The sequence below is a fragment of the Nicotiana attenuata genome, unplaced genomic scaffold (assembly GCF_001879085.1).
Source record: "Nicotiana attenuata strain UT unplaced genomic scaffold, NIATTr2, whole genome shotgun sequence".
Taxonomy (NCBI): domain Eukaryota; kingdom Viridiplantae; phylum Streptophyta; class Magnoliopsida; order Solanales; family Solanaceae; genus Nicotiana; species Nicotiana attenuata.
The window spans coordinates 1-23,386 of NW_017672902.1; the positions used below are offsets into that span (position 1 = coordinate 1).

The following is a 23,386-nucleotide window of genomic DNA, read 5'->3' on the forward strand; positions in this document are numbered from 1 at the left end:
AAATTGATTTTATTAAACCTTCCTACATATTTTTAATAAGAATTCAATAGACAAGAATGTATTAATTTTAAAATCTTAAATATTAAAAAAAATTAACATAGAAGTTATTACAGTCCAAAAAAATAAGTTACTACAAGTATATCCTTTCCCTATGAGTTCTTTGTCAATATTATATGCGTGCTTTTATAATATTATAGACTCTCATGTTTCTAAATAGATTTGGACAATATACTATGTTTTCAAATTAAATTAGTAACTTTAAGAAATATCCTAAACGTAATAGGATAATAGGGCTAATATCTATGCCTGAAAATAATTATATTAATAGAATTCCTAAAGGTGTAGGATTTAATCAATTGGATACTATTTTGTCTAATGAATTGATTGGCTAGTGCTTGCCGCATTAGAGTTCAACAAAAGAACAATAACTACTGTTACCATCATGTCAGGTGAGATCAGTTATCACTTTTCTGATGTTCGAAGCTAGAGTAACTTATTTTTAATTTTAAAGGCAACTTCAGTAGCTTAACAATCACAATAATTTACTCACGTGAAAGCTCTCGTATAGGATTTCTAACGTGTAGTATTATGTCCTAAAACTAAGAGGATTACAAGGCTAATGTCTAGAATTCTGATTATGTCCTTTTATTATGAGATATTATGCTTAATATTAAAAGGTATTTTTGTAATTTAACATTTTATTCATGCTTTTATAATAATATAGATATAGATAGATATATGAAATTTTATTACCCTCACTAACCAAGTTTTAACTTAATTACACCGGCATATACAATTTACCAATAATATACAAAATAGTTTTAAATGAAGTATCCCTTTATATTAGGAATTGAATAAGGAATCACCATCCCTACGCTCTCTCTCTCCGTCTCTCTTTCTCTCTTTCTCTCCTTCTCTGTACTTTTCTCAATTTTCTTCCTTCGTTTTTCTCTGATTTTCATCCTCTCTTTTCCCAGGAAATTCACTAATGAATTTCAATTGTTACAATATAGAATTTTAACTTAGCAATTTCTTTTTCATGTTGCACAATTGGTGTTGGAATTGAAATTGGCAATCAATAAATTTTGAAAGTATTTGATACTCCACCATTGACAGCCATTAAAAAGCTCTGAAGCTTTGAATTCGAATTTGAGTTTTCAAAAACTATTGTTTGTTTGGATTGAGTGTTGTTGCAAACAATTAAAAATATTCTTTGGAATTTATATCTCAATTTTGAGGGTGTTTGGCGAAGATTAGACTTGATTTTGGCTGAATTTCAGATTGAAACTCGAAAAAGAAGACATGACATACAATATACTTACAAAATTGTATTAAATTGCATTATGTTGTACTTATAATTTTTTTATTTGAATATCTTTATGAAAGTTGAAAAATAGTTGTATAATGTGTGAATCTTTGTATGAAATTTGTATTTAAGTCATAAATACTATCTTTTCACATAAAGTTATTGATATGTATCAAAATTTTATTAAAAAAGGAATTTTTGATTGAAATTTCCGGGAGAAAGAAGAACACACCACATGCAAAATATATATACAAATCATATACAAAATAAATACAAAAGACATATTGTATAAAATTTGTATGAAAATTATATTTAAGTTGTATGATGTTGCAGTTGTATTTAACCGGGTAAAAATGATGCATGAAAATTATAGATAAGTTATGAAAAAGTTGTATACTATATAATTAGTCGTATAAAATCTGTTTTTAATTTATATATTGTTATAGATTTATCAAAATTAAATATTCTTGCATTTGAAATTTCTTTTGATAATTAAACTAACAAATTTAATTAGTCAAATAAATTAAATTATTTTCAAATAAATATTACTATATCCGTTGCTAGTACATGGAATATAATTAATATTGTGGACAAATTGAATTTTTTTATTTGGAATAAAAAATTAAATTATATCTCTTGGTTGAAGTATATATGTGAAATATATTTATTAGCACTCACAATTAATATTTATATATATATANATATATATATATATATATATATATATATATATATATATATATATATAATAGTTGTCTATAAAATATTAGTAAATACTTACTCCAATTTGAAATTGGATAGTTGTAAAGTAAAGGACGTGTAAGTCAATCTAATTTTGAATTGGATTGTCGCGAACATCTGTCCATAAGGACGCTCGGCATTCGGCAGAATCTTTCCATTAAGAATGTGATTCAATGTTTCCGATTTTTCTTTAGAGAGGAAGTGATTCTTAAATAATACTTTCCTCCGTTTCATTTAAGGCACATGGAAAAGAGGAGAGGAGAAAAAAGGAAAATGGTGTAGTTGAGTCCCCTAATTTAAGGCACTAATAATGGATTGTATATAATTTGTAAGTACATGAGCGAATAATATACAAAATTAGGACAGTATTGGTAAATAAGTTTCAAATATTTTATAGGAAGGAAAAAATCACTTTTTATTACAAAAAATAATAGAAAATAAGGACTACGGATTTAAAAGTAAATATTATAAAAGCATACCTGGAAAGGAGAATAATCCAACAAAATACAGAATAATTAAACAGGAAAAAGAACAGATCTAAAGGAGAAAAAAAGTAGAAAAAGGAAAGACGCCCTGGTCTAACAAAGGGGAAAAATCTCCTTTATTCTTTCTCCTTTTGCCAACCATTGCATCTTTTAAAAAAGATAATATTTATATATTACAGAATTTTTCTAACTTAGGAGCATTTAGCTAGTGGAAACTAAAGGTTCTGCAGTTCATTTCGGATTAATAACGTACTTCCATTATTATTCTTAACTCCAAAAATCAAAAGTTCTGTTCTCTTTAGCAGATCTAGGGACCGGTTTATCTAAAAGATACTCGACTGGAACTTTTTCTTTAATTAAGCATATATTAACTTAAAGGATCAAAGGGAAAGAGGAAAAAGGAGTTGGAAGTTTCTATAGGTGCAATGCCTATGACTATATTTTTGAGAAGTCTGAAAGAAGGTGCTCAATAGGGGTGGACATATATAGGGTAAAACTGATAATCCGAACCGTTAATTATTTATTAAATTATCGATATCGGGTTATTAGGTTAACTGTTCGGTAACGGTTTAGAATTTTTTCACTATTGAGTTATCGGTTTGGGCCACGTTTTGCCAATTTTGTTAATGGGTAAACCCATAACCCAATAAGAATTAATAAGATTACGACTTTACCCTTAAGTATATACATATGCTAGGGCTTCAGTTCATTCTCTCCTATTCTTTCTCAGCTGCACACTTCAGTTGCTTCATCTTCATTCTTCATAGACCTTACTAGACATAAGCGGCCCCTTTAAGTTGTTCTCAACGATTTAGACAAACACTTCAATTAACCCATTTACCATTTAGACACTTCAAGTGATTATTAAGTATATCAAGTATATCAAGTAGGCAAGTTACGTGTATTTTAGTTGCATTTGGGCGCGTGAGGCTTTTTATCAAACTTTTCTTTCTTGTTTTCAGAAGAAAAATAATTTTACAACTGGCTAATGAAGCTCGAGTTGGATAACTTAGACGGGTTTGTCGGAACCCGTCCCGCTTATACACCTGATTTTCAACCAAATATCTGACATCAAAGCCCTAATCTGGTGTCGTGTCGTTTCCAAACGGTTCAACTCTTTGTTTCTCAAGCAAATGCTCCGCATCCAGGTCGACCACCAATTCCGACAACTACAACGACTCCTTCATTGCCTTACTCAGATCCATCATCAAATTCCTTCACCACTTCGTTTCCTAGAGCAAGCCTCTCCGGATCGGACCCGATCTCAAAACTCGACCGCCCAAATCCTTCACCATTTCAAGAAGATCTGAAACCTCCAAATGAAGATTCGGTTAGAGAAAGGCACGATGATTAGGTGGAAGACATAAGTGAAAGGAGGGTTGAGGGTTATATTTTGGGGAAGAGATGACGGAAGAAAATGGGTTGAGGGTAGTGTATTTGGGAAGACATAAGTGAAAGGAGTTGGGGGGGGGGGGAGTAGTGGAAAGGAGTTGGGGGGGGGGGGGTAGGGAGGGCGAAGGAAGGGCGCGTTGGTCAAGATCAAAGCAAGGAAGAAGTATTTTTCTTTCCATGTCTTTTTTTTTTATATTACACGTGTCTAATTTTTATGGCAAATGATACGTGGCATTTTTCAATTGGTTCATTTGACATGTCATTGACAAGTGTAACTCACGCACATGGTCTGCTGCACTCGAGTGTTTACTTGATACACTTAATAGCCACTTGAAGTGTCTAAATGGTAAATGGGTCAATTGAAGTGTTTGTATGATCGTTGAGGACAACTTAAAGGAGCCGTTTATATATTTCGCCTTTTAATTTCTATAACAAAATTCATCTTCATATTCGTATTTTTGATTAGTAATGATTATATTTTTTTTTTAATTTTCGTTTCTTTATTTTGTAAGCTCACGATATGCAACCTATACCTATTACCAATTTCTCTTCGCACTTATCAATTCTCAATCGACAAACTTTGTCAGTTTCGGGTATATTTTTGAACATTATTCTTCTGTACAGTACGCTGAGCTTTGACAACAAGACAATATTTTCTTTCCTTCTAGGTATTTTTTATTTCTGTGTTAGTATTGCCCATGCACAGATCAAGGTTTTGCTCTATAATTTCTTTTTTCAGGTTAGGCATTTGACAAACAACATCCAATTCATCTTGGACCGTTAGTACAATATGTTTGGACTTGTTAATTTTAAGGTGAAATTGCTACTACTTTATATTATTATTAATGTACTTGGACAACTATTGTTGAAGAATTAGTACTATTCCAGTTGTGGCCACCAGACAGAACGTAGAAATGGGTAGTATACTATATGTGAATTCTTCTCTTTTTTGATTAACTCCAGTAATTTGTCTTTTTTTTTTCTTAACTCTAGATTGAGTTATCTTATCGGGTAAACCGATAACCGTACCGATAATGATCGATAACCGATTAACCAATAACCGCTAACCAATATCTTATCGGTTCGATTATCGGTTTATCAAATTTGTAAACCGATAATTGATATGCTAAACCGATAATATTCATAATCGAACCGGACCGACCGATAACCACCCTAGTGCTCAACAACAAAAAGAGCAATAGTTTAATTAATGGAATAACCCTAATTAATGGTACTCTCGACATCTTGTTCTTTCAACTCCCTAATTCATCGAAATACTTTTAAAAACTCGTCGTCGAATATGATGAAGACCATTTCCAAATGTCAATCTACTATAGTCTGTTTGGTCGTGTTTCTTTTCGGTCAATTTTTTTTTTCTAAAGTAATGTTTTTGGGCAAACTTTAAAAAAAAAATATTTTTGAATAGAAGTAAAAGCAGTTATTGAGAAACAGAAAAAAATAATTTCTACTTAAATGTACTTTTTTGGAAAAAATACATTTATAAGCACTTTATAAAAGCTTAACCAAACATTAATTGTTGCTCAAAAAACTTTTCAAATCGATTAGTCAAACATAAATTGCTTCTCACCAAAAATATTTTTTTTAAAAATACTTTAAAAAAATAATCAAAATAAATTAATTTTAAAAGTTTGGCCAAACAAGATATAAGGAGCCAATTAGTTGTACGAATAAGGAGAATCCCCTCACTAGATCCCGGATAACTAGTACATTGTTTGGTTGCTTGAATAAGGAGAATTTACTCTCCTCGTTAATGTGAGGATTCATAACAAATATAATCACTCATTATTTACACTAAATCAATAAATGTACGTATCGTTCAAATAGATAGTGGAGTACAATTTTAGCTTTAACATTTAAGTAAATTTTTTGATCTAATACAAAATTCATTTTTTTAAATTTTTTTTTTAAACTCCGTAGCTTGGCACTCCTATGCATAGCTACGACACTTGTCATAGCGCTAGATAAAAGCGGAGAGTAAAAGTTGAACATAACATGCATTTTCCAATAAAGTACGACACATGTCAAGGAACAAGAACCTTTGTCTATAGAGAACTTGCAATATTCACGACAACTACCCACGAGCAAATCTAATTACTAGTCTTGGTCCCTATTCATACTTACTTTTTCCAGCTTGAACACTTCCCAATCCAATCCGAAGTTACTATTAAGAAAATAATTATTAAGCTTATAATCCTATTAAATTTAGTTTCTCATTTCAAAATGACAAAAAGAAAGTTGAATAGCCATCACATGAGAATTGACATGACGTGTCGTTACAAAGTAAGTACTCCCTCCGGTTCACAATAAGTGACCAATTTGCTTTTATTATGCCCATTAAGAAAATACTAAATTCTATACAAAAATACCTACTATGACTAAACTACCCCTAATTAAACATTTGATGTGAGGACTAAGAAAACTTCTTAGGGATATGTACATAGGGATTATTTTATTAAAACAAATTGAATTCTTTCTTGATTACATAATTGGACACTTATTTTAAACCAAAATGAAAAAGCAAATTGATCACTTATCGTGAACCGGAGGAAGTATCATGTGATTGTACAAATAATGTCTTGTACTTGGAAAAGCATGCGTTATAAACTGGTGCCATATATGATTACCAATTATTGAAGGACTTCCCCAATATGGACTCGTTTGTTATCGACCACAATTTCATACTACTGATGCAATTTAATTAACGTGCTTAACGTTAGTAATCACTGCAACGATCATGGATAATTATATATCTTAAATAACCATCAAGGTGACGGAATATTATTAAAAAAAAATTACGCATATATTAAACGCATAATCTAACATCTTTTAATAAGGAAAGAAGGGAGGGAAGTAACACATACCACAATATTGCCAATGCCAGGAGGAAATACTATAGGACTGTTAATTCTGTAATTACCACCTTGGAAATCAATAATAGCACCACCCAAATCACTAATACCAGGTAGCAATCCAAGTCCATTTTGCAATTTGAAAGCATCACCAATAGCCTTCTTTATAGCTTCACTGCTATCTTGTGTCCCTGTTGGATCAGCACCATACCCTATTGGATAAATTATCCTTCCTTCACTCTGAAGCCAAACAAAATAGGAAGTCAAGGTATGAAAGTCAAAGAAAAGTCTACACCACCATTTTCTTTCAAAATGTAAAAGGAAATGACATGATAAAAAAAAGAGAGAAGGATGTAGCTTAGATTTTTACGTTAAAACAAAACAGTAGAGAAGAAAGATAGTGTAAGATGCTGGAGTAGTATTATTATTACCTTTTTGGCGTTTGAGTAATTGGGAACAGAAGCTTGTGGAGATGGTGAAGGTGATGAGGTATAGATGAAAGAGGAATAAGAAGGGAATTTCTCTTCAAGTCCTTTTTGAAATTCGTAAAGTTTCAATTGTCTAAGAGAGCCATTTGCCTCTTTTACAACCAAATTAAGTAGACAAAACAAGATTGATAAACAAGAAAATGGCTGCATCTTTTTTTCGAAGCATAAATTTAGGGCTTTATGTAATGATGACCACTAGGAGAAGAAAGATTTGTAGGATTTTGGCAAGCGTCTAGTTATTATCTGTACAAAAGGGACTTTAAGTACTACTATTCGGTAATGAAAGTACATAGTAACTTACTCCGTCCGTTTACTTTTACCTGTTCACAATGGACTTTACACTTTCCTTAGGAAATAATAAATAAAATATATATTTTATTATAATACTCATAATAGCATTTCAAAAAGTTTTGAGAAATTATTTAAAAAATAAGTAATTAATGATTTGAATAAAATAAAATAAAAACTATATTTGATAAAATAAATAAGTAAAAGTGAAAATATATTTTAAGAGAACGAAGAGAGTAAATTGTCGTAGTAATTGCTAGCACCGGAAAAGAGAAGATACTGTTAGAGAGGTCATTGGTTGGGTTAAATGCAGCATTTATTTATGCTTTGACTCTGAAGACTGTGAAATGAATTGGCAAAACAGAATTAGAACTCTGATTTTAAGGCAATAAATTGCAATGTCATTAAATGGGGTAGTTTTGACAGCGTCATATAATGATTCATGTGGTATAAAAATGGGAATTTTGATCAATGAGATGACTCTATTACTATGTAGTATATGGTGAGATTAGAATTTTTGCCTTTCAATTGTCAAATGAAGCGAGCAAGATTTTTGAACATCTTGTTTTATAGTTCTAAGAATAAATAGGATTTTAACTATTGCCTTGTTAGATCTCTTTGTTCACTTATATGAAAGAATTTATGTCTCATATTTTTAATTGAAAATGTAGAAAAAGTGAAATAATTCCATTTTCTTTCCGAAACATAAAACATTCCAAAATTAGAAAAGACCCATGTATACAATATCCTGATATACCTTAAAGTACATTTACACATTTTTTTATTCCTATGGAGAGGTGGATATGGTAAAATATGCCACACCAGGTGGCCGCTTAAAAGAATGACACGTGGAACATAAGGCGAGGGATAGTTAGAACCGAAGGCAATTATCTCGTTTGTTACGGGAAGGAATGACACTCATAAAGAGGCAATAAATACCCTCCGCCCGGTAGCATTTAGTGGAGAATATTTCACAGCATTTAGTATACTGCCCGTTACAAAAGGATATGGGCATTCATGCTTGCCGTTACACACTCTTCAATGGCACTCATAATTGGCATCGAATAGGGGCTTGATCCTAGGTCCTTATTCCCTAGATATAACTATAAATAGTGAGCTCCTCTACCATTGTAGGGAGACGACTTTTCTTGCAAACTTATGCTATAATATGTTCAAAGCTTTGTACAATTTTACTTTCTTGTTCTTTAGTCTCATCATTGTTGGGTCCAAAAGCTCTGCCCCCAGAATTACTATTTTATGTGATTTCATCTGTATTTCAAGGCTACGTATTGTACATTTCGTTAATTCTTTCATTATTACAGGATCAAATTAATTCACTTGTCTAGAAACTACGTATAAATTCAACTATACCATTTTACAGGTTAACAGTTTGGCGCCTATCGTGGGCCATAGACAGTCGTGTAATTAAGTTGATCCTTGCCTCTTTTGCTAATGTGTTTTGATTATTTGTCTTAGCAAAAATCATAAGAAATGGCCAAAAAAGGTGTTAACACACACACAATCCTGAGGTTCGAGGAGACCAGCCTCATTTCGAGGATTCAATCAGTGACACCCACAATGAGGGGAACGATGCCACGCTGGTCCACGACAGGCGATACCCGCGACATGTTTAGGAGGCAACTCCCGATGATGCTGAAGAGGAGCATGTTGTTGATGCGGTAAGGGTCTTACAAGCGCAACAAGCGATCATTCTAAGCCACCTTACACGGCATGATAAAGTTACGACGGGGTTGAATAGGTATTATCGGGGGCTTCCAATAATGCGAATAGACGAGACCCAATTCCTCCCGGCTCCCGCTAATCAAACAACGCAGAAGGTCGACAATAACAACTCGAGGGGCGAGGTTGGTTTCGATAGAGCTGGGGGGAGCAGAACCGGCCCCAATAACGAAAATGATCCCTTCAAGAATGAACTTTTGCGGTTTATGAGAGAGGTAAACGCCCATATGGACCAAATCCCGGGCACACCACTAGTACTGAAAGGACCAGACTCAAAGAAGTATACTCAATTGCCGTACAAACCAAGCGCGGTACCAGAATTAATCTCGAAGCGATTTATAATGCCGGACGTGCCAAAGTATGATAGAACTTCAGACCCTCAAGCGCATATTACCACCTATACAATGGTGGTGAAAGGGAATGATTTAGCTCCCCTCGAGATTGAATCTGTTTTGCTGAAGAAATTTGGAGAGACTCTCACGAGGGGAATCTTGATATGGTATTCACTGTTACCCGAGCTTTCCATAGATTCTCTTGAGATGCTCGCGGATTCTTTTATTAAGGCTCATGCCGGGGCCAAAAAGGTGCAGGCCTCAATGGCCGACATATTTAGAATCATACAAGGAAAATACGATTACTACGAGAGTTTGTTAGCCGATTCTAAAAGGAGAGGATGTTGCTCCCGGCTATTCTAGATGAATGGGTGGCTGAAGCATTTACCAAGGGACTGAATCCGAGAAGTTCGGATGCTTCTCGAAAACTGAAGGAAAGTTTGCTTGAGTTCCAAACAACGACTTGGGCGGATGTACACAACCGTTATGAGTCAAAGATAAGGATAAAAGATGATCAGGTTGGTTTTCCGTAATCGGCAAAGGGACGGGAGAAGAACAAAGAAAAATCAAAAGACGATTTCGACACGGACAGACGGTCTTCAAGGGGCCGGTTTTTGCCTTACGAACGGACCGAGGGCCGCGGCAGAGGTTTCTAGTCAGTAGACAGGTTCACTATTGATAGAACGACTGATCGCGGCCGGAACAATAAATCATTGCAGCACAAAGAAGCGTCAGGTATGCGAGATTCTCCCTACCCCAGGCTATCAGAATACAATTTCAATGTCAGTGTAGTAGAGCTGGTATCCGCTCTGAGAAACATCAAAGAAGCACGATTCCCAAGGCCGATGAGATTCGATACCGGCAGAGGGATCCTAACCTGTGGTGTGAATACCATAGGACGAATGGCCATCGGACCCGGGACTACCGACATCTCCGAGAAGAATTGGAGACACTATTGAAGAATGGTCATCTCAGAGAATTCTTAAGTGACGGTGCCAAGAACAATTACGGTCGTAACTTGGATAACGCGGAACCCTCGAAAGTAGGAGAAGGTCCCCCGTGCCAGACAATCAACATGATCATCAGAGGGAACGAGATCAATGGGGTCACCTTCTCGGCAACAAAAAAGAAGAAAGTATCAATAACCCATAGAAAAAGAGACTCCGGGAAGTTGCCGAAGACGACATCACTTTCACGCAAGAGGACGCAGACGGATTGCTGCTACCGCACAACGCCGCATTGGTAATTTCATTAAAAGTGCTAGGCTTAAAAATCAAACGTGTTCTAGTGGATCCAAGGAGTTCGGCCAATATCATACAATGGAGAGTATTGGAGCAAGCTAGACTCACCATAAGCATCATTCTGGCCACGAAACTCCTCACCGGATTCTACCTCTCGAGCGTGACAACCCGAGGAGAGATTCTGTTGCCCACGAACACCAAAGGAGTGATGAAAACGACTCTTTTTGAAGTGGTAGATGGTGATATGGGATATAATATTATTCTGGGACGACCATGGTTGCACAAGATGAAAGCTGTATCATCAACGTATCATCAATTATTGAAATTTCCAACGACCGAAAGAATTGAACGTATAAGGGGCGACCAAGCGACGACAAGGGAGATGAATGCTATTTCGGTCTCCAGTAGCAAAGGAAAGGAGCGCGCGGCATAGAAACTTCAGGAACCGACACCCACTCCCGAATCGAATGAAGTTAGCCCGGGGTAGAAGCGTCAGAATCTTATCAGGTGCCAAGGTATTTCCACGTACTAGAAGAGACGGATGCAACAAAATCCATGGCGGAAGAACTCAAGAAAATTGAATTGTTCGAAGAGTTCTTAGAAAGGAAATTCCACTCGGGAACATGACTACACCCCGAGCTCAGGTCTGGATTTATTGAATTTTTTAAATATAATGTCGCTTGTTTTACGTAGTCTCATGCGGACATGACAGGTATCCTAACGGAGGTGGCCGTACACAAGTTAAGTCTGGATCCCAACATGCCTCCAATGAGACAAAAGAAACGCCCTATAGCAGAGGCCAGGAATAAATTCGTCAAAAAAGAGGTAACTCGCTTACTTGATATCCGTTCGATCCGAGAGGTAAAGTATCCAGACTTTCTAGCTAATGTCGTAGTAGTTTGTAAGAAGAACAATAAACTTTCTATGTCCGTAGATTATAAGAACTTGAATAAGGCGTTCCCTGAAAGACTCGTTCCCACTAGCAAACATCGATTAAATGATCGATGCGAGCCAGGCACGAGTTAATGATCTTCCTCGCTGCTTATTCTGGGTATAACCAAATTAAGATGAACCCGGAGGATCAGGAAAAGACTTTGTTCGTAACAAATTTTGGCACATATTTTACTGTAATGTGATGCCCTTCAAGTTGAAGAACGCCGGAGCCGCTTATCAGCGGCTCATAAACAAGATGTTTGAAAAACAAATAGGGAAAACTATGGAAGTTTATATAGACGATATGCTCGTTAAGTCTTTGAATGCAGGTTACCACCTTAAGCATCTGCAAGAAACCTTTGACGTCCTTAGGAAGCATAACATGAAGCCTAACCCCGAGAAATACGCGTTCGGAGTCAGCCCTGTTAAGTTCCTAGGATTTCTGGTATCACAAAGGGGGATTGAGGTAAACCTTGATAAGATCAAGGCCATAGAAGACATCTCGGACCATCAGTCAAGCGTGAAAGAAGTCCAAAGGCTCACGAGAAGATTGGATGCCTTGAGCAAGTTCAGTTCTTGGTCATCAGAGAAATGTCACAGTTCCATCGCACTCAAAAAGAAAAACAACTTCGAATGGACCTCGGAGTGCCAAATGGCTTTGAGAGATTTGAAAAGGTATTTGTCGAGCCCTCTGTTACTTTCGAAACCAAAGGAAGGTGAAACACTATTGTTCTACCTTGCAGTCTCAGAAGTAGCGGTAAGTGCAGTTTTAGTCAGTGAGGACGAAGGTATGCAATCTCCTATTTATTATATAAGTAAAATTTTAACGGGAGCAAAAACTCTCTACCTGCATTTGGAGAAGGTGTCCTTAACTCTCGTAGTCACTGCTCGGAAGCTGAGGCCCTACTTTCAATGTCACCCTATAGCTATGGTGACCACATTTCCCCTGCGGAACATCCTTCACAAACCTGAACTCTCGGGTAGGTTGGCCAAATGGGTCGTTGAAATGAGTGAATTCGACATAGAATATAAACTAAGGACTGCGATTAAGTCACAAGTCTTGTCTGACTGTGTTGCCGATTTCAGTCCGGGATTACTGCGTCTAGCAACCAAAAAGGCAGTAATGGTGTTAGAGTCAACATCGGGAGTTTGGACCTTATTTATGGATGGAGCCTCTAACGTAAAAGGGTTCGGGCTTGGCATATTATTAACCACGCCTTCGGGAGAAACCCTAAGGCAAGCCATCAGAACGGTCCCTTTAACTAACAATGAAGCAGAGTATGAGGCTTTGATTGCAGGACTCGAACTGGCTCGGGGACTAGATTTCGAGGTCATAGAAATCAAGTGCGACTTATAACTGGTGGTAAATCAGGTCTATGGGATCTTCGAAACCAAAGAGGAGCGCATGAAACAATACGTGGTAAAGGTCCAGGCTCTACTGGCTCGATTTTCGGAGTTGTTGATTACTCATATCTCGAGGGAAGAAAATGTAGAAGCAGATGCACTGGCTAACCTCGGTTCATCAACGGAAATGAAGGCATCAGAGTCTGGGACGGTAGTACAACTGATGCACTCGGTCCTGGATGTAGATAGCTACTACGAGGTAAATGCGACTAATTTGGTCTAGGACTAGAGAAATGAGATCATAGATTATCTCGAACACGGGAAATTGCTCGAAGATGCCAAGGCATCCTGGGCGCTGCGTGCCAAAGCAGCACGGTATAGCTTCAAAAAAGGCCAATTGTACAGAAAATCTTTCCAAGGCCCACTGGCCCGGTGTTTGGGAGTGTCCGAAGCTAATTACGTAATGCGAGAAGTCCATGAAGGGATATACGGAAACCATTCAGGTGCAGACTCTTTAGTGTTAAAGCTGATAAGGCCAGGATATTATTGGCCCTGCATGGAACAAGACGCCAAAACTTTCGTACAAAAATGCGATAAACGCCAACGCTACGCACCGCTGGTACATCAACCGGCAGAACCACTACACTCAGTTCTTTCTCCGTGGACGTTCATGAAATGGGGGATGGACATCGTCGGACCACGGCCGCCGGCTCCTGGTTAGGTAAGATTTCTTTTAATTTTAGCTGATTATTTTTCTAAGTGGGTGGAAGCAGGTCCTTATCAAAAGATCGGCGACTGCGAAGGGGTGGATTTCTTGTGGAAAACATATTATGCAGGTTCGAAATACCTAAAGAGATAGTATGCGATAATGGGCCGCAATTTATTGGCACAAAGATCACAAAGTTCCTTGAAGACTTGAAAATAAAAGAGGATCACTTCGTCACCCTACCATTCGAGCGCAAATGGTAAAGAGACGGACAAAGTGATTATACAAAACTTCAAGAAAAGGTTGGAAGCGGCTAAAGGTAAATGGCTAGAGGAATTACTCGGTGTTTTATGGGCATACCGAACAACGGCCAAATAAAGCACAGGAGAAACTCCTTTTCCCCTTGTGTACGGAGCAGAAGCCTTAATCTCGGTAGAAGTAGGGCCCACCTTGAGATATTTCCAAGCAAATGAAGGGTCAAACAACGAAGCAACATTAGTCAATTTAGAGCTACTCGATGAGCGCATGGACTTGGAGCATATAAGAATGGCAGCCCAAAAGCAGAGAATGGAACGATATTATAATCGAAAAGAAAACTTCCATTATTTCAAAGGAGGAGACTTGGTCCTAAGGAAAGTAACTCAAAACACCCGGGAGCTCAATACAGGGAAGCTAGGTCCAACATGGGAAGGCCCCTATCGGGTTTCAGCTGTCACCGAGAAAGGTTCGTACGAATTGGAGAATCAAGATGGAGAAAGTTTCCTAGAAACTGGAACGTGGCACACCTCAAGTAATATTATTGCTGACAAACATCATATGTACTGAAAGTATGTGCTACACTCTTTTTTCCTTTGTCTAGTTTTTGTCCCAATTGGGTTTTTCTGGCAAGGTTTTTAACGAGGATGCAACGGAAAGCATACTACAAAGAAAGCTTCAATGATAGCAATAAAACCTTCTAATAACAAGGTACACAAGCGAAGAACCATGCAGATGGTTAGTTAATCTTTCGCTCGATAGCGAAATTCCTACTGGGAAGTTAAGTTTGCTATCGAACAAAGGTTACCCAAATGTTCGTAAGTGTAAACCACTAAAGAATAGTTGGATAGTATTTCGCTCGATAGCATAAATTCCTAAGGGGAAGCGAAGTTTGTTGCCAAGTTGAAGATTATCTAGCAATTCATTAGTGGGGCCCCTGAAGGTGCAAAACTTCCAGTGTTCCAATTTGCATTCGAACACTGTGGGGAATAATATGAGGATACGGTAACTATGACTACCACGTCGTCCTGGAAACGAAAACCGGAAACATAGTTGTATCATGGGGACCGGGGACTGCGCGGCCAGCCCCGTAGAAACAAGTTGTACAAGCTAGCCACAAGTAATGGTAATATCGTTTCAGAATAACATCTGCTTATGTACTTTGTGAAAATGGAAGGAATAAAGTGAAGTCCTTTTATTTCTATTTTGTTTCTTGTCTGAATGATGAATTGACTTTGTCATTTGAAAGTTAAATAAGTACTTCAAATGCTAGTGCCGTAATGAATGTGAGACTTCCTCTTCAAGAGCACCGTAAATATAAGTGGCCCTCTCTTATGAAAACCCTTACGTTAAAGGGTTGATTTCAGAAGAGCTTATGCCCGGAATCAAAATGCCTTCGGGGAAAAATACACCTGAAGCCTTGCACAAAAAGACGCAAAAAGCAAATTCGCAAAAATACTTATGAAAACCCTCATGTTAATGGATTGATTTCGAAGGAGCTTCGTCCGAAATCAAAATGTATTCGGGGAAAAATACACCCGAAGCCTTGCACAAAAAGACGCAAAAAGCAAACTTGCACAAATACTTATGAAAACCCTCACGTTAAAGGGTTGATTTCGGAAGAACTTATGCCCGGAATCAAAATGCATTTGGGGGAAAAATACACCCAGGGCCTTTCATAATCAGACGCAAACAATAAAACTTGCGAAAACACTTGAGCAAGAAAGAATGTAAAGGTTAAAACTTGCATGAATGTTCAAACAAAATAATGCAGAATGACTCATGCAATACTTGAGCAAAAGATGTGTTTATTTGCAATAAACGCGCCAAAACGGTGTAGATACAAAATTTGGGAAAATAGAGGAAAATCTAAACTACTGCATCTTCGGAGACGGGAGGAAGAGAAGCGTTCGCACCCCAGGGGAAGTGGATAGATCCACCACCGGTTCGATATCTCGTCCTTCATTATTTGGGCCCTTAGCATCATCATCTTCTGGTTCCTCTTCAGTTCTCGAAAATTTTGAACTAGAACAAGAAGAGCCAGAAGCATCAGACCCTGCCGAGAGACCACATTTAGCAGCTAACTCAAGCTCATGGGCCTTAGAAATTTCAGCATCAAAGTCAATGATACCATTTTGGCCTCTTCCAAGGTTTTTATCCTCATGCTATACATAACGTAAGTTTTCTCAACAACGAGGGAAGCCGCTCGGCGCTTAAGTTCTTCTTTGAGTTGGGTTACCTCGGCAGAAAGGGTTTTTCGGGCGGATCTAATGGACTTGTGGCTAACGTCAAGTTCGCGGACAGTAGAGCTGAAAAATCAATTATGCTCAATGGTCTTCTTATACTTATCCTCCAACTGAGCATATTTCATCTCCACAGCAGCAAGCTCTTTAGTCTTGGAATTCAAGGTTACCTCTAAATTGATCAATCTTTCAGTAGAAGCAGCCCCATGATCGGATGCAGCAAGGACGACATTATGAACATTAACCCATTTGGCTTAGCATCTTCAAATTGAATCCTCAACGGGGCGATCTCTTGGCTAAGGGTCTCCATTTCATGCTCGCTTTGCTGCAAACGAGTTTCTAACACAAAAGCCTTAGCAACTTTGGTTTCTAGTTCCGAGAGGCAAATAACAGCTTGATCCCGTTCGACCAAAAGTTGATCCCGCTCGGAGGTAAGTCCCTCTTTTTCCCAAATCAACCTCTGAAAGCCTTCGAAAGCAAGAAAGTTGGCCTACGAAATAAGGGGGGGAAATTTAGGATATTTTCAAGCAAAAATAGAAGAAATAAAAAGGAAGTAAAGAATGTACCACTGCGGCGTTGCGCATGGCATTGTTCAACAAGCACTCTCCCAAGAGAGCCTGCATCTTTTCCCAATCTTTCTATGACGCCAAAGGCTTCAGATAGTTAGCAAGTTCCACAGTTCGGGATAGAAAATTGCATCCGATACAAACCGAGAGAGTAACGTTCCTCCTCCTTTGTGGATCTTCTGAGGGGACACCATAATTTTTCCCCAAATTCCCATAAACTGTGGAGTGGGGAAGAGGAATATCTTTTTCTCGGGCGGACACGGTCGGTGGAGATGATGTAGCAGTTTTTGGCGGAAGAGTTGGTGAAGAAGGCGATGCAGCTGATGGTGTTAAAGGATGAGAGGCAGCTGCGACGAACGCAGTGCTGGTTGTTGGTTGCTCATCAACCGAAGATGGTAGGGGTCCGGTACTCAGACTCATGGTACCGGGCGCAATGACTGGGTTTGGTCAACGAGAGTTGGAATTTTCCACCATTTCAATCTCCCCCAGAGAGCCGAGACATCATCCTCGGGTTGTGTAACTAACTCAACAGGTTGAGCATCCTGTTGAGATGATAAGGATTGTCATCTTCTATGTAGAGAAGCTCCCTCATCACTAGATTCTCCATCACCATAGATCATCATGGTGTCTATAACCGGCCCAGCTGGAGGGATCATCACCATGATTTCCGGAGATGACTCAGGTACGACATTCTTTGCCCACTTATTCTTAGCCCCGACCGTGGAGGAATGCTTTCTTTTTGGTTGCTTGTTCTCCGGCCGAGGACTCCGTGACACAACACTTGTACCCAAATCAGGCTTGGAGACACCTATTCGAGTAAGCGCCTCTTGAAGCAGCCTAACCACATCAGCAGGATCAGCCAAAACGTCCTTCTCGGGGACGACAACCAAACCCGCGGATAGACCTAATTTCAGAAAATGGGGAGAAAAGAAAGGACCAATCAATTTCCTCACATAAAAAGTAGAAATGAGATGAGTCTAAGTTACCATTTTTTTTGGCCTTCCACCCATATTTGAGGGCCAATTCTTTCAACGTGCGGGTTTCTAGCATAGTGACGTCCGAGATTTTCTGGACCCACTGGTCCAAGCCTTCAACCCTACGTGTAACCCATCGAGTTGCTGAAACAGGAGAAGGACGGAGGATCAATACGGATATGAAAAAATTTCTAATGAAAGAAATATTAAACAAGTAACTTACGAGTGTGGTTCCATGATTTCAGAAAGGATGAAGACGTTGCCGGAATTATATCATCGGTGGAAATTGCAATGAACCATTCCATCCACCCACGACCATTGTCATCATCCATGCTTGATAATAGAGCAAGGTGGTCGCGTTTACTGAAGTTTATCATTGCCCCGTGGAAGACTCTGGGGGAATAAAGATTCATCACATGAGCTAAGATAGCTCCTCTCCTGTCTCGTGGCACAAGCAGTGAAGACAAGCAATCGTCCTCCACACAGAAAGACTTACTTGTGCCAAACACGCTTGGTAGCGGAGGCAGAACTCCGCAATAACAAAGTCAAGCTCTCCACTCAAAGAAAACACTCCCAAAACAAAGAGATACTTGTAAAAGTATGTAAAACCCTCCTTGGATAGGGTTACTCGCTCTTTTAGATCAGGAGAAACAATGTCCAAATAATAACAGCGGCAATCTCCCTTCACAATAGGAATACTGGAAGGATGGATGGAAGAAGGGTATTTGCCAACGGCGCACGTGTGAGGGTTAGCCGAAGGGAATTTCTCTTCGAAATCTTTTGTGTAACAAGACTTCTAGGGATAATGGAACCCACTGTTGGACGAGCAGCGTCCTCGGCTTTGCTCTTGCTCTTTGAAGAGCTGGTGTTCTCTGAAGAAGAAGCCATTATATGTTATAGATGAAGGAAAAACTTTTTTCGTTTGAAGGAAGTTAAAGAAAGGGGGAAGAAAATAATTAAGGTTTTGGGAAGTTTGGAGAGTTATAGAGTATGAGTAAAGAAGATTGATGCGTATAATTAAGGTTTAGGCGGCTAAATTCGTGACCATGATTACCTTGATAACCGACGAAGCTTTGCTGAATCGTAGAATGATGCGTGTTCGGGACATTAAATGCGGAGATATGTGCGTCTAATCAACCGTCAGAACCTTTTCAGAAGGAATCATAGTAGTATCCACCAAAAAGAGTGTTTCTGCCAATTATCCGGTGACACAAAGTTATGCCACCAGAAAATCAGGGGGACAATCTATATACGGTAAAATGTGTTACGCCAGTTGGCCTCTTAAAAGAATGGCACGTGGAACCTAAGGCGGGGGATAGTCAGAACCGAAGGCAATTATCTCGTTTGTTACCGGAAGAAATAACACTCATAAAGAGGCAATAAATACCCTCCGCCTGGTAGCATTTAATGGAGAATGTTTCACAGCATTTAGTATACTGCCCGTTACAAACGGATATGGCATTCAAGCTTGCCGTTACACACTCTTCAATGGCACTCATAATTGGCAATGAAGAGGGGCTTGATCCTAGGTCCTTATTCCCTAGATATAACTATAAATAGTGAGCTCCACTACCATTGTAGGGAGATGACTTTTCTGGCAAACTTATGCTATAATATATTCAAAGCTTTATACAATTTTAGTTTCTTGTTCTTTAGTCTCATCATTGTTGGGCCCAGAAGCTCTGCCCCCGGAATTACTGTTTTATGTGATTTCATCTGTATTTCAAGGCTAAGTATTGTACATTTCGTTAATTCTTCCCTTATTACAGGATCAAATTAATTCACTTGTCTAGAAACTGCGTATAAATTCAACTATACCATTCTATAGGTAAACAGTTTGGCGCCCTTCGTGGGGCCTAGATAGCCATGTAATTAAGTTGATCCTTGCCTCTTTTGCTAACGTGTTTTGAATTTGTCTTAGAAAAAATCATAAGAAATGGAGCAATGACTTGGGCGGATGTCCACAACCAGTACGAGTCAAAGATAAGGATCGAAGATGATCAGGTTGGTTTCCCATCGTCGGCAAAGGTATGGGAGAAGAACAAAGAAAAATCAAAAGACGATTTCGACATAGACAGACGGTCTTCTAGAGGGTGGTATTTGCCCTAGGAACGGACCGAGGGCCACGATAGAGGTTTTGGGTCAACAGACAGGTTCGTTACCGACACACTGACTGATCGCGGTCAGAACAATAAATCATTGCAGCACAAAGAAGCGCCAGGTACGCGAGATTCTTCCTACCCCAGGCTATTAGAATATAATTTCAATGTTAGTGTAGTAGAGTTGGTATCTCCTATGAGAAACATCAAGAAGCACGATTCACGAGGCCGATGAGATCCGATCCCAGCCAGAGGGACCCCAACCTGTAGTGTAAATACCATAGGACGAATGGCCATCGGACCCGGGACTGCCAACATCTCCGGGAAGAAGTGGCGACACTATTGAAGAATGGTCGTCTCAGAGAATTCTTAAGTGACGGGGCCAAGAACAACTACGATTGCAACCGGGATAGCGCGGAACCCTGGAAAGTAGGAGAAGATCCCCCGTGCCAGACCATCAACATGATCTTCGGGGGGGAGGGGGGGACGAGATCAATGGATTCACCTTCCCGGTAGCAAAAAAGAAGAAAGTATCAATAACCCATAGAGAGAGACTTCGGGATGTTGCCGAAGACGACATCACTTTCATGGAAGAGGACGCAGACGGACTGCTGCTACCGCACAATGCTGCACTAGTAATTTATTTAAATGTTCTAGAATTTAAAATCTATCATGTTCTAGTGGATCCAGGGAGTTCGGACAATATCATACAATGGAGAGTACTGCAGCAAGCTAAATTCACCATAAGCATCATTCTGGCCATAAAACTCCTCGCTGGATTCAACCTCTCGAGCGTGACAACCCTAGGAGTGATTTTGTTGCCCACGAACATCGAAGGATTGATGAAAAGGAATCTTTTTGAAGTGGTAGATGGTAATATAGGATATAATATTATTCTGGGACAACCATGGTTGCACAAGATGAAAGCTGTACCATTAACATATCATTTGTTACTGAAATTTCCAATGCCCGAAGGAATTAAACATATAAGGGACGACCAACCGGTGGAAAGGGAGATGAATGCGATTTCGGTCTCCAGTAGCAAAGGAAAGGAGCACGCGGTATAGCAACTACAGAAATTGGCGCCCACTCCCGAATTGAATGAAGTTAGCCCGGGGTAGATTCGTCGAAATCTTATCAGGTGCCAAGGTATTTCCAGGTACTAGAAGAGACGGATGCAACAAAATCCATGGCGGAAGAGCTTGAGCAAGTTGCATGTTCGAAGAGTTCTTAGAAAGGAAATTCCACTTGGGGACATGACTATACCTCGATCTCAGGTCTAGCTTCATTGAATTTATTAAATATAATGTCGATTATTTTGCGTAGTCTCATGCGGACATGATAGGTATCCCAACGGAGGTGGCCGTACACAAGTTAAGTTTGTATGCCAACATACCTCCGGTGAGACAAAAGAAACGCCCTATAGCGGAGGCCAGGAATAAATTCATCGAAAAAGAGGTATGTGGCTTACTTGATATAGGTTCGATCCGAGAGGTAAAGTATCCAGACTTGCTAGCTAATGTAGTAGTAGTTCCTAAGAAGAACAATAAATTTTGCAAGTGCGTAGATTATAAGGACTTGTATAAGGCATGCCCAAAAAACTCGTTCCCACTACCTAACATCGATTAAATGATCGATGCGACAGCCAGGCACGAGTTAATGAGTTTCCTCGATGCTTATTCCAGGTATAACCAAATTAAGATGAACCCGAAAGATCAGGAAAAGACTTCGTTCATAACAAATTTTGGCACATATTGCTATAATGTGATGCCCTTCGGGTTTAAGAACGTCGGCGCCACTTATCAGCGGCTCGTCAACAAGATGTTTGAAAAACAAATAGCGAAAACTATGGAAGTTTATATAGACGAAATGCTCGTTAAGTCTTTGAATGCAGGTGACCACCTTAAGCATCTGCAAGAAACCTTTGACGCCCTAAGGAAGCATAACATGAAGCTTAACCCCGAGAAATGCGCGTTCGGGGTCAGCTCTGGCAAGTTCCTCGGATTTATGGTATCAAAAAGGGGGATTGAGGTAAATCCAGATAAGATCAAGGCCATCGAAGACATCCCAGACCAGCTGTCAAGAGTGAAAGAAGTCCAAAGGCTCACGGGAAGATTGGCTGCCTTGAGCAGGTTCAGTTCTTGGTCATCAGAGAAATGTTACAGTTTTATCGCACTGCTCAAAAAGAAAAACAACTTTGAATGGACCCCGGAGTGCCAACAAGCTTTGAGAGAATTGAAAAGGTACTTGTCAAGCCCTCATTACTTTCGAAACCAAAGGAAGGTGAAACACTGTTGGTCTACCTTACAGTCTCGGAAGTAGCGGTAAGTGCAGTTTTAGTCCGTGTGGACGAAGGTACAAAATCTCCTATTTATTACGTTAGTAAAATTTTAACGGGAGCAGAAACTCGCAACCTGCATTTGGAGAAGTTGGCCTTAACTCTCGTAGTCGCTGCTCGGAAGCTGAGGCCCTACTTCCAATGTCACCCCAAGCTATGGTGACCACATTTCCCATGCAGAACATCCTTCACAAACCCAAACACTCGGGTAGGTTGGCCATATGGGCCGTTGAAATGAATAAATTCGACATAAAATATAAACCAAGGACTGCGATTAAGTCACAAGTCTTCAGTCCGGATTTGTTGCCTCTAGAAACCAAAGAGGCAGTAATGGTGTCAGAGTCAACATCGGGAGTTTGGACCTTATTTACAAACGAAGCCTCCAACGTAAAAGGGTCCAAGCTTGGCATGTATTAACCACTCCTTCAGGAGAAACCCTAAGGCAAGCCATCAGAACGGTCCTTTTAACTAACAATGAAGTAGAGTATGCGACTTTGATTGCAGGACTCGAATTGGCCCAGGGACAAGATTCTGAGGTCATAAAAATCAAGTGCGACTCACAATTAATGGTTAATCAGGTCTATGAGATCTTCGAAACCAAAGAGGAACGCATGCAACAATATGTGGTAAAGGTCCAGGCTCTGCTGGCTCGATTTCAGAAGTGGTCGATTACTTATATCCTGAGGGACGAAAATGCGGAAGCAGATGCACTGGTTAACCCCGGTTCATCAATAGAAACGAAGGGATCAGAGTTTGGGACGGTAGTACAACTGATGCACTCGGTCCTGGATACAGATAGCTACAACGAGGTAAATGTGACTAATTTGGTCTGGGACTAGAGGAATGAGATCATAGATTATCTCGAACACGGGAAATTGCCCGAAGATGCCAAGGCATCCCGGGCACTTCGTGTCAAAGCAGAACGGTATAGCTTCAAAAAAGGCCAATTTTACAGAAAATCTTTCCAAAGCCAGCTGGCCCGATGTTTGGGAGCATCCGAAGCTAATTACGTAATGCGAGAAGTCCATGAAGGGATATGCAGAAA

General features: G+C 39.1%; 2 protein-coding genes across 2 annotated transcripts; one reads left to right on the forward strand and one right to left on the reverse strand.

Moving 5' to 3' along the window:
- Window positions 1-6,761: 6,761 nt before the first annotated feature.
- On the reverse strand, window positions 6,762-7,492 carry LOC109214870 (polygalacturonase QRT3-like). Its single transcript, XM_019378834.1, has 2 exons — window positions 7,226-7,492; window positions 6,762-7,034 (listed from the first exon to the last, which is right to left on the reverse strand). The coding sequence occupies exons 1-2, from the start codon at window positions 7,430-7,432 to the stop codon at window positions 6,762-6,764; spliced, it is 480 nt and encodes a 159-aa protein (XP_019234379.1). The 5' UTR covers window positions 7,433-7,492.
- Window positions 7,493-11,588: 4,096 nt separating this feature from the next.
- On the forward strand, window positions 11,589-13,881 carry LOC109214869. The gene is made up of 4 exons (XM_019378833.1): window positions 11,589-11,784; window positions 12,146-13,146; window positions 13,189-13,371; window positions 13,450-13,881. Exons 1-4 carry the CDS (start codon window positions 11,589-11,591, stop codon window positions 13,879-13,881), a joined length of 1,812 nt encoding a protein of 603 aa, XP_019234378.1.
- The last annotated feature ends 9,505 nt before the right edge of the window (window positions 13,882-23,386 follow it).